The sequence below is a fragment of the Panulirus ornatus genome, chromosome 11, assembly GCF_036320965.1.
Source record: "Panulirus ornatus isolate Po-2019 chromosome 11, ASM3632096v1, whole genome shotgun sequence".
Taxonomy (NCBI): Eukaryota; Metazoa; Arthropoda; class Malacostraca; order Decapoda; family Palinuridae; genus Panulirus; species Panulirus ornatus.
The window spans coordinates 41,739,607-41,751,992 of NC_092234.1; the positions used below are offsets into that span (position 1 = coordinate 41,739,607).

The window sequence follows — 12,386 nt, forward strand, 5'->3', positions numbered from 1 at the left end:
CCTGTTGCTGTTGGCTTCACGTTTATAACTGAGAAATATCCGTTGTATACACCATAGTCGCGTGTGTCGTGTTTATCGCTGGTCTGTGGCAGAGTGATGTCAACACCTTAACAACATTTGTACAAAAGTTTCTGCAAAACAACTGCATTACTTCATACAACTTTAAGTTTACAAACTGCAGTATCGCCACACAAACTTTTCCAAGTTCTTTTCAGGAACTTTTTTACTTTGACGGCCAGAGTGAGGACATATCTCTGTCCCTCCCTCTGTTCCTCCCTGCCTCACGTCAACAACACCTCGAGCCATTCGAAAATTTTCCCCTGGTCACCTGACCCTGGCGCTCCACACAACAGGACACATCGTTCTAAACCTTTACAATCACTTGATATATTTCTATGAGATTCCACGTGATATATATCACAGTGTTGTAACCAGACCAACCCGACCGCGCGGGAGAACCGCGCACCTGCGCCGAATGTTGCGAATATTGAGCGCTTCTCTGCGCAGCGCACTTCCGCGGGTGTAGCCTCACATCAACCCCGACACGTGCCTGGAAGCGCTTGCTCAACCGCCACCTACAGCAAGCACTGCCTCCCTATGAGGTGACGGTGTGTGGTGATGAGGCAGCTGTCATATGCCTCCATGTGTGCTGCTCCCTAACACTGTCCTCTCTTCCTCACTTCCTCTCACTACCAGGTGCGCCAGTCCTCACACCACACACCTCTCGTGATCTACTCTCATTCCCACCTCACATAAGTCTGCAGTTTACTTCTCTACATACCTTAACACATTTGCACAATTCCTTCAACAGAAGTAACTTCCCCCATCTCCTGCTCATACCCTTACCCCTATCCCTACAACATTCCCAAGCCGATCTTCCTCCCTCCCCTTCTAAAAGCTTAGCTTCACTCAGTGCCAGAACATTCGGGTTCCTCTGCCCAAACCTACTGCCTCCCTCTTCTTCCTCATGCGCGTTACACCTGTTGCTATTCATGACAACATGAAGAGATGGAGTTGTGATATGGAACGTCTGTGCATGTGACCCATCAGGAGTAGGGCCATGGAAGTGGCAAACACTGCCTCATCCTCAGCAAACAACTTGTGAAGGAGACTTGTAAACAATTTAAGTCCCTGGTTGTTGAAGTGTATGGAAGATGTTACATGGTTCACTGCTCGGTCAGGAGGGAAGGGGAGGTGGTGTGTCTGGTTCAGTGGTCGTGGTGGTGGGGTCCAGGTGAGGTGGTGGGACAGACTGGCCCCAGCAGGTGTGGTACTGACGGTGGACTTGTAGTGATGACGGTGTTGTGGTTGTGCTGGCAATGGTGGTGGGTGGGTAGTGTTGGTGGTGGAGGTGGTTGTGTTGGAGGACGGTCAACACCACCCCCGGACCAACATCCTCCATCAGGTCATAATGATCCACTAACAATGGTCCTGGCTGGCTGGCTACTCCCTACGTGATTGCACACGACAGGAAAAAATGTGATCATGAAAAACCATAAAATGTGTCATGCATGACGGAGGGTCACATTCCTTGGTGAATGCTTTCAGCGCACACACACACACACACACACACACACACACACACACACACACACACATAATGTGTACAAATACATATACACATCGACATTCACGCTTCATAAAGCACTCGAGTTTCCTGCACATTTTATTTTCAATTTTACACCAACATATCCAGGTGAATATAAAGATATATTATATATAACTCAAAGCATATAAGAACAAAGTATTGTACATTACCAGCGTGTGGCTATGTGACGATAACCAGCAACACAAACTTAACACAACACAAGTAAACCTTCCATTATTGTGGTCATGGGGGACGGGACGTTGGCATTTCATGATACGTTTTCTATTTTGAGCGGGAACCTCAGTAACCCTGGCGCCCAGACTGGGTCACTGGACTTCGTGTGGAAGATCATACTCCATCCAGATATGATAACAGTGTATATCACAGACTTACTATTATGAGATCTTACAACCGTCTTATGGTCGTGGTGCCCACTGCTCACAACCCTGGTTCTCTAAACCAGGACTCCAAACTTACCATTAATTAAACCCTCGGAACCTTTTTCAAAAAGTAAATTATTGGAACCTTGTCCAAAAGTTTCCAATACAGAACCCCAGCAAACTCTCACGGAACCCCAGCAAACTCTCACGGAACCCTAGCAAGCTCTCACGGAACCCCAGCAAACTCTCACGGAACCCTAGCAAGCTCTCACGGAACCCCAGCAAGCTCTCACGGAACCCCAGCAAGCTCTCACGGAACCCTAGCAAGCTCTCACGGAACCCCAGCAAGCTCTCACGGAACCCCAGCAAGCTCTCACGGAACCCCAGCAAGCTCTCACGGAACCCCAGCAAACTCTCACGGAACCCTAGCAAGCTCTCACGGAACCCCAGCAAGCTCTCACGGAACCCCAGCAAGCTCTCACGGAACCCCAGCAAACTCTCACGGAACCCTAGCAAGCTCTCACGGAACCCCAGCAAGCTCTCACGGAACCCCAGCAAGCTCTCACGGAACCCTAGCAAACTCTCACGGAACCCTAGCAAGCTCTCACGGAACCCTAGCAAGCTCTCACGGAACCCCAGTAAGCTCTCACGGAACCCTAGCAAGCTCTCACGGAACCTCAGCAAGCTCTCACGGAACCCTAGCAAGCTCTCACGGAACCCCAGCAAGCTCTCACGGAACCCCAGCAAGCTCTCACGGAACCCTAGCAAGCTCTCACGGAACCTCAGCAAGCTCTCACGGAACCCCAGCAAACTCTCACGGAACCCCAGCAAGCTCTTACGGAACCCCAGCAAGCTCTCAAGGAACCCTAGCAAGCTCTCACGGAACCCCAGCAAGCTCTCACGGAACCCTAGCAAGCTCTCACGGAACCTCAGCAAGCTCTCACGGAACCCCAGTAAGCTCTCACGGAACCCTAGCAAGCTCTCACGGAACCTCAGCAAGCTCTCACGGAACCCCAGCAAACTCTCACGGAACCCTAGCAAGCTCTCACGGAACCTCAGCAAGCTCTCACGGAACCCCAGTAAGCTCTCACGGAACCCCAGCAAGCTCTCACGGAACCCCAGTAAGCTCTCACGGAACCCTAGCAAACTCTCACGGAACCCTAGCAAGCTCTCACGGAACCCCAGCGAGCTCTCACGGAACCCCAGCAAGCTCTCATGGAACCCCAGTAAGCTCTCACGGAACCCCAGTAAGCTCTCACGGAACCCTAGCAAGCTCTCACGGAACCCTAGCAAGCTCTCACGGAACCCTAGCAAGCTCTCACGGAACCCCAGTAAGCTCTCACGGAACCCCAGCAAGCTCTCAAGGAACCCCAGCGAGCTCTCACGGAACCCTAGCAAACTCTCACGGAACCCCAGCGAGCTCTCACGGAACCCCAGCAAGCTCTCACGGAACCCCAGCAAGGTCTCATGGAACCCTAGCAAGCTCTCACGGAACCCCAGCAAGGTCTCATGGAACCCCAGCAAGCTCTCATGGAACCCTGGGGTTCTTCGGAACCCAGATTAGAAACCCGTGCTGCACACAGTCTGGGTCTTACTATGTCTCACCCTTGGGTACTCTGAGGTCGACCACCTCTCCAGATGTCTGGCATGGCAGAGTCTGGCTCCTGTGAAGTCCTGCCGTTACCCTTAATTAAACGGCTGCTGGAGTGAACGGCTGCAGGGTACGTCTGGATCCTTGACTTCCTGGCCTCCAGCGTGTCTTGCTCTCAGTGACGCCCAGTGTCTGGGTCCTTTATCTCCGACCCACTGAGTACGATGGTCCGATCTACAAGCACAAAGGCTTGAAGCTCCAGTACGACGGTGAGACCCTTGGGTATGAAGGCCTGACCTTTGACCTGATCCAATATCACGACATTACACCCAAGGGTCGTTACGTCGTCTTCGAGGGTCGCATCGTTGTGATTAAGGATCGTACAGTCGTGCTCTAGATGTTAACTATATACATGACTCAGTGTCTTACGTCTTGTCTGTGTGACTGGCGAGGCGCGCATTGTATGTGTGGCTCCTGACCTGCTGGCTCCTTCCTAACCTCGTCATCTGGCTCTCCTCGAGATCCAGCTACCTGGCTGCCTGGCTCCCGGAGAGTCTGGCTAGTGAGCCGTGAGGCGTCCGGCTCCCTCCATACCTCCTGATCTGACTGCCTAGCTCCTGGCGTGGGTGGCGCCCCATCCGTGCCTTCCTCACTCGACCAATCGTCAGCCGATATCATGATATTCTCTGGATCTTCTGAGTGTATTCAACAACCCAGATATTCAACTCCAAAGTCAGAATTCCTCCAGTCACAACCGTTCCCTCAACGTCAATCTTTCACGTCGTGTGGCGCTGTGGGTATCTTTACGTTCACGCTCCGAGAATCATGGTTTCGAATCCAAGTGACTCGTCGCTGACGCTGACAATCCACAGCTGACTACAGCTAATGCAGAGATCTTCCCCTCCACAACCCAGAGTGAGGCGTCACCATCAGCTGGATGCTGTTAAGGTTCAACTCCAGGAGACAAGACGGAGGCAATTTCATGGTTGGTCACAGGTCACGATTCTTGGGAAACAAAGACGACGAGAAAAATGTGTTGTACATAAACCTCTGGCCAGGAGGCGATGATGGTGTTCGTGAGTTACAAGGACTTTATCCTGCTGCTGCTGCTGCTGCTGCTGCTGCTCCTCCTCCTCCTCCTCCTGCTGCTGCTGGTGGTGAACACCGGTAACTGTAGAGGGAGCGGGGGGTGCGCTGTGAGTAACCTCTAGTGTGGAGTGGGTGGGTCGTGTGCTACAAAGACCAGATGTAACGTATCATCTGATACGGCGGGACATCATCACAGCTACATGAGCTGGTCGGTTCTGTCGTGGGGGAGGGGAAGGCATCCTCCTCCTCCAGGCAAATGGTACTTGGGTTGGTTTTGACTTCTGGCGTTACGAGCAAGAGGTAGTTCAGTCATTCAACTCCTGGCAGGTAGAGCGCATGTGGTATTCTGGTAGGTTAACCCTAGGATAGGAAAATGACCCAAGTCACTGTAGCGGTGAACTCTTCCTGGCTAATGTCTTGTTACAGTATCACTGACCAGGGTTGACGTGGGAGGAGGGAGGAGGTAAGGTGAGAGCCGGTGGCTATGCTGGTGGGTTACCGAGGGTGGCGCCAGCAGGCTGTGGTGAGGGCGGCTGGCTTCCGACCCTGTGTAAGGAGCAGCTCAGGACCTGTCACCTTGTCTCGTCTTGGTCCAGCGGTAGATGAAGTGACAGAAGCCAGGAGGACCCAGGTCATGATGGCTGTAATACACCGGCGAACTGTCTGTCATTCTGGTGCTGGTGCCGCGGAGGATAGAGAAGGTGCGTCTTATGTCTGCGTGAAACGCCTCTTCTCGCAGACACTAACGAATGTAACTTACGTTCCTGGTCCATGACGGTCGTAACTTTACGTTAATAATGTCTACTGAGATTAAACCTTAGTCCAATATTCTTAGTTACATATCTACTGTTGTTTACTTGTCCTTTTTTACTGTAAACATCAGTATAATTCCATCTATATATTCAAACCTTCATGAGAGCCTGGCTTAATGATAGTGAGTGGCTGGTGGTGATGATCCTGTGGCCAGGGTCTGCAAGGTAGCAAGACCTGGTCACAGTGACCAGGTGTACACAGTCATGTAGAGACAGGGAGTCCTGACCAGTGCCTGAGAGACAACATGAGGTCCCTTAATACTGGGTGGTGAGGAGACGCGCCCATTCGCTGATCAACACTGCATCAGTTCGAAGGGAGATATCCGTTATCAGTACACCCGGGGTCACGATACAGGCAACATCAAGTGTACTTCATCTCTCCTGATCCACAACCTTATCTCCTCCATCCACCCACCTCACTTGTTGGGTCATGCGTGATGCAGACGACCGGTGCCAGACGTATTGGTGCTGCTGGGTCGAAAGATAAACCCTCTTAACACGATGATACGACCCTTCGCTATGATCCTTGGCGGTCAAGTCAAACTACCCCATCATACCTGATAGTCGTACTGTCGTGCTCAAGGGGTTAAACTGGATCAAAATGGCGTAAAATGACGATATGTCCTGAGAGCCGAGTGTTCAGACGTGTTAAAGTATCGTAACCCGCCGGGTTCACACACCAACAACAACAGGTACACACCACACTCTCAACAACCCTCCAAGAAAAAAAAGACTTTCTAAATGTATTCTTGACAACAATATACATCATCACTGTGCTGGGTATATCAGCCACTAATCTATCTATCTATCTATCTATCTATCTATATACATATATATATATATATATATATATATATATATATATATATATATATGTGCTGGAAATGAGATGTTTGAGGACAATGTGTGGTGTGAGGTGGTTTGAGCGAGTAAGTAACGTAAGGGTAAGAGAGATGTGTGGAAATAAAAAGAGCGTGGTTGAGAGAGCAGAAGAGGGTGTTTTGAAATGGTTTGGGCACATGGAGAGAATGAGTGAGGAGAGATTGACCAAGAGGATATATGTGTCGGAGGTGGAGGGAACGAGGAGAAGAGGGAGACCAAATTGGAGGTGGAAAGATGGAGTGAAAAAGATTTTGTGTGATCGGGGCCTGAACATGCAGGAGGGTGAAAGGAGGGCAAGAAATAGAGTGAATTGGAGTCATGTGGTATACAGGGGTTGACGTGCTGTCAGTGGATTGAAGCAAGGCATGTGAAGCGTCTGGGGTAAACCATGGAAAGCTGTGTAGGTATGTATATTTGCGTGTGTGGACGTGTGTATGTACATGTGTATGGGGGGGGGGGGCCATTTCTTTCGTCTGTTTCCTTGCGCTACCTCGCAAACGCGGGAGACAGCGACAAAGTATAAAAAAAAAAAAAAAAAAAAAAAAAATATATATATATATATATATATATATATATATATATATATATATATAGATTCGTGGGTGACACTGGTGCAGGAGCCCCCCGGCCTGCTCTGTCACCTGGCCTCCCAGAACACGTACATAACGGATGACCAGCCAAATATAACCCTGGTTCATAAATATATGATCCACCTTCCAGCTCCACCTACCCAGAGTTTTCACACCTGCAGGTGAGGTAAGGGGCTTTGCAGTCAGGGATACAAGGGGTGGGTGCCTCTCCCTGGTACAGGTACAGACGGCAGACCTGCCTGTGTCATATCCCAGTGACCCTTGACAGGGAGAGTGAGGAACGAGGAGGAGGTGGAGGAGGAGGAAATAAGGGTAGTGAGGGGAAGTAGCAGAAGGGGGATAACTGGTGAAGGAGAAAGTGGAGTAAAAAGTTTGAATATAAGATAAAGAGGGAGAGAGAGATGCCAAGGAGATAAAGATGGAGAAGGTGGGTGAAGACGGGGACGAGAATAAAGATACGAGGAGGATGGAGAATACGAACGTAAAATGTTAACAAGAAAAGTTACAGGGACGAGTGGGACAGAAGAAGGAGATTGTAGAGCAAAGAAAGAAGACAGAAAAGAAGGGAGACTGCTTACAAGCCGGAGGAGAGAGAGAGAGAGAGAGAGAGAGAGAGAGAGAGAGAGAGAGAGAGAGAGAGAGAGAGAGAGAGAGAGAGAGAGAGAGAGAGAGAGAGAGGTTAAATATATGAGAGGCAGGAGGAAGAGAAGTAAGCAGCAGGTGAGCCTCATGATGCTTCATAACTGGATGACTTTCCAGAGTTACTGACCTTCTTGGGTGTGCCTGACTGTATGACTGACCTTCCTGGGTGTGCCTGACTGTATGACTGACCTTCCTGGGTGTGCCTGACTGTATGACTGACCTTCCTGGGTGTGCCTGACTGTATGACTGACCTTCCTGGGTGTGCCTGACTGTATGACTGGTGGCTTTTACTGACCTTCCTAAGTCCAGGGACATCACCAATAGCAGAACCATCTTCAGCTCGGACCCAGACGACGGTGGGGCGGGGGTGGCCACGTACGGAGCAGTGAATGTTGGCGCCGGTCGAGTTGCTGAAGTCTACACGGTTGTCGGGTTCCTCAAGGATGACGGGGCCGCTCTCCTCACACAGTCCTGCAGGAACACAAACACACACACAACATCAGTCCCGAGCTTCATGTATACACCGGGGTAACAACGTACATGTAACACTAGGATACAAGGAAACAAGATATAAATCAGTGTTGGATACTTGTAAATATAGTCATGGGTGAGACACAGGACAAGTCTGTATTCTTTCATCCCACTGAGCAAGACGGTACGACCCTTAGATAAGATGGGTAGGGTCGTACCGTCATAGCACTCCAGCGACCCCGCTGGACTTTGTGACATTCAAATTTATCTCTTAGCTTATCTTCACCTCCCATAGCCCGATCTGGGCCCAGGCTGTTGAGTTGGGTCACTGGTCGACCAAGGTGTTGGATTGGGTCGTTGGTCGAGCAAGGTGTTGGAAGCCGCAGCCAGCCAGAAAAGGTCCCAGACCCAGCTATGGAGGCAGGACTCCGATACCTTCGTAAGGTAAGGTCAGGTAAGGTGAAGTCACAGACCCTGCTGTGGGGTAAATGAACTTCGACACCATAGTTTAGTGTAATGTAAAGCAACACAGACCATGATTTTAAAATTCTGTTCCATTCTTCGTTATCAAAATGTTCATTATCTGAACACAGCAGCAACACAACACAAGCAACACCAGGATCACCCAACACGAGGACAACACAGCAGAGCACCAGCACCAGCACAACACAGCACCAGCACCAGGACAACACAGCACCAGCACCAGGACAACACAGCACCAGCACCGACAACATAACACAGCACCAGCACTAGGACAACACAGCACCAGCACCAGGACAACACAGCACCAGCACCAGCACTAGGACAACACAGCACCAGCACCAGGACAACACAGCCCCAGCATCAGCACAACACAGCACCAACACCAGGACAACACAGCACCAACACCAGGACAACACAGCACCAGCACCAGGACAACACAGCCCCAGCATCAGCACAACACAGCCCCAGCACCAGCACAACACAGCACCAACACCAGGACAACACAGCACCAGCACCAGGACAACACAGCACCAACACCAGGACAACACAGCACCAACACCAGGACAACACAGCACCAACACCAGGACAACACAGCACCAGCACCAGGACAACACAGCACCAGCACAACACAGCACCAACACCAGGACAACACAGCACCAACACCAGGACAACACAGCACAGCACCATGACAACACAACACAGCATCACAGAACACCACCCTCAACATGGCCGGCCGCGCGGGACCAGACTGCAGCTTTGAACTAAAGAAACTCAGGAGACATGAGAGGTCGGCCAGCCTCGCGCCCCCCGCCCCAGGGGCTCATACCTTCGTCAGTCTCCTCCAGAAGTTCCCGATAACCCCCGCTAAGGTGAACCCGCATACCTACAGAGCACACGTACCCGCTTCATCACCACAGTACAACCCGCTTCAGCACGCCAGTACGACCCGCTTCATCACCACGGGAAGTCCCGCTTCAGCACCATGGTAAGTCCCGCTTCAGCACCATGGTAAGTCCCGCTTCATCACCACGGTACAACCCGCCTCAGCACCATGGTACAACCCGCTTCAGCACCACGGTACAACCCGCCTCAGCACCACGGTACAACCCGCTTCAGCACCACGGTACAACCCGCTTCAGCACCACGGTACAACCCGCTTCAGCACCACTGTACAACCCGCTTCAGCACCACTGTACAACCCGCTTCAGCACCATGGTAAGTCCCGCTTCAGCACCATGGTAAGTCCCGCTTCAGCACCACTGTACAACCCGCTTCAGCACCACTGTACAACCCGCTTCAGCACCACGGTACAACCCGCCTCAGCACCACGGTACAACCCGCCTCAGCACCACGGTACAACCCGCCTCAGCACCACGGTACAACCCGCCTCAGCACCACGGTACAACCCGCTTCAGCACCATGGTAAGTCCCGCTTCAGCACCATGGTAAGTCCCGCTTCAGCACCATGGTAAGTCCCGCTTCAGCACCATGGTAAGTCCCGCTTCAGCACCACGGTACAACCCGCTTCAGCACCACTGTACAACCCGCTTCAGCACCACGGTACAACCCGCTTCAGCACCACTGTACAACCCGCTTCAGCACCACTGTACAACCCGCTTCAGCACCACTGTACAACCCGCTTCAGCACCATGGTAAGTCCCGCTTCAGCACCACGGTACAACCCGCTTCAGCACCATGGTAAGTCCCGCTTCAGCACCATGGTAAGTCCCGCTTCAGCACCATGGTAAGTCCCGCTTCAGCACCATGGTAAGTCCCGCTTCAGCACCATGGTAAGTCCCGCTTCAGCACCATGGTAAGTCCCGCTTCAGCACCATGGTAAGTCCCGCTTCAGCACCATGGTAAGTCCCGCTTCAGCACCATGGTAAGTCCCGCTTCAGCACCACTGTACAACCCGCTTCAGCACCATGGTAAGTCCCGCTTCAGCACCATGGTAAGTCCCGCTTCAGCACCACTGTACAACCCGCTTCAGCACCACTGTACAACCCGCTTCAGCACCACGGTACAACCCGCTTCAGCACCATGGTAAGTCCCGCTTCAGCACCATGGTAAGTCCCGCTTCAGCACCATGGTAAGTCCCGCTTCAGCACCATGGTAAGTCCCGCTTCAGCACCATGGTAAGTCCCGCTTCAGCACCATGGTAAGTCCCGCTTCAGCACCATGGTAAGTCCCGCTTCAGCACCACGGTACAACCCGCTTCAGCACCATGGTAAGTCCCGCTTCAGCACCACTGTACAACCCGCTTCAGCACCATGGTAAGTCCCGCTTCAGCACCACTGTACAACCCGCTTCAGCACCACTGTACAACCCGCTTCAGCACCATGGTAAGTCCCGCTTCAGCACCATGGTAAGTCCCGCTTCAGCACCATGGTAAGTCCCGCTTCAGCACCACGGTACAACCCGCTTCAGCACCACGGTACAACCCGCCTCAGCACCACGGTACAACCCGCCTCAGCACCACGGTACAACCCGCTTCAGCACCACTGTACAACCCGCTTCAGCACCACTGTACAACCCGCTTCAGCACCATGGTAAGTCCCGCTTCAGCACCATGGTAAGTCCCGCTTCAGCACCACTGTACAACCCGCTTCAGCACCACTGTACAACCCGCTTCAGCACCACTGTACAACCCGCTTCAGCACCACTGTACAACCCGCTTCAGCACCATGGTAAGTCCCGCTTCAGCACCACTGTACAACCCGCTTCAGCACCATGGTAAGTCCCGCTTCAGCACCACTGTACAACCCGCTTCAGCACCACTGTACAACCCGCTTCAGCACCATGGTAAGTCCCGCTTCAGCACCACTGTACAACCCGCTTCAGCACCATGGTAAGTCCCGCTTCAGCACCATGGTAAGTCCCGCTTCAGCACCATGGTAAGTCCCGCTTCAGCACCATGGTAAGTCCCGCTTCAGCACCATGGTAAGTCCCGCTTCAGCACCATGGTAAGTCCCGCTTCAGCACCACGGTACAACCCGCCTCAGCACCACGGTACAACCCGCTTCAGCACCACTGTACAACCCGCTTCAGCACCACTGTACAACCCGCTTCAGCACCACTGTACAACCCGCTTCAGCACCATGGTAAGTCCCGCTTCAGCACCACTGTACAACCCGCTTCAGCACCATGGTAAGTCCCGCTTCAGCACCACTGTACAACCCGCTTCAGCACCACTGTACAACCCGCTTCAGCACCATGGTAAGTCCCGCTTCAGCACCATGGTAAGTCCCGCTTCAGCACCATGGTAAGTCCCGCTTCAGCACCATGGTAAGTCCCGCTTCAGCACCATGGTAAGTCCCGCTTCAGCACCACGGTACAACCCGCCTCAGCACCACGGTACAACCCGCTTCAGCACCATGGTAAGTCCCGCTTCAGCACCATGGTAAGTCCCGCTTCAGCACCACTGTACAACCCGCTTCAGCACCACTGTACAACCCGCTTCAGCACCATGGTAAGTCCCGCTTCAGCACCACTGTACAACCCGCTTCAGCACCACTGTACAACCCGCTTCAGCACCACTGTACAACCCGCTTCAGCACCACGGTACAACCCGCCTCAGCACCACGGTACAACCCGCTTCAGCACCATGGTAAGTCCCGCTTCAGCACCATGGTAAGTCCCGCTTCAGCACCACTGTACAACCCGCTTCAGCACCACTGTACAACCCGCTTCAGCACCATGGTAAGTCCCGCTTCAGCACCACTGTACAACCCGCTTCAGCACCACGGTACAACCCGCTTCAGCACCATGGTAAGTCCCGCTTCAGCACCACTGTACAACCCGCTTCAGCACCATGGTAAGTCCCGCTTCAGCACCACTGTACAACCCGCTTCAGCACCA

General features: G+C 52.5%; 1 protein-coding gene across 1 annotated transcript in view; it reads right to left on the reverse strand.

Annotated features, from left to right (window-relative positions):
- Dscam1 (Down syndrome cell adhesion molecule 1) overlaps positions 1-12,386 on the reverse strand; it is a 1,447,516-nt gene that overhangs the window by 1,173,936 nt on the left and 261,194 nt on the right. Inside the window, exon 3 of the mRNA XM_071666240.1 lies at positions 7,870-8,045. Coding sequence (XP_071522341.1) covers positions 7,870-8,045 — 176 coding nt within the window. The remainder of the gene's footprint in view (positions 1-7,869; positions 8,046-12,386) is intronic.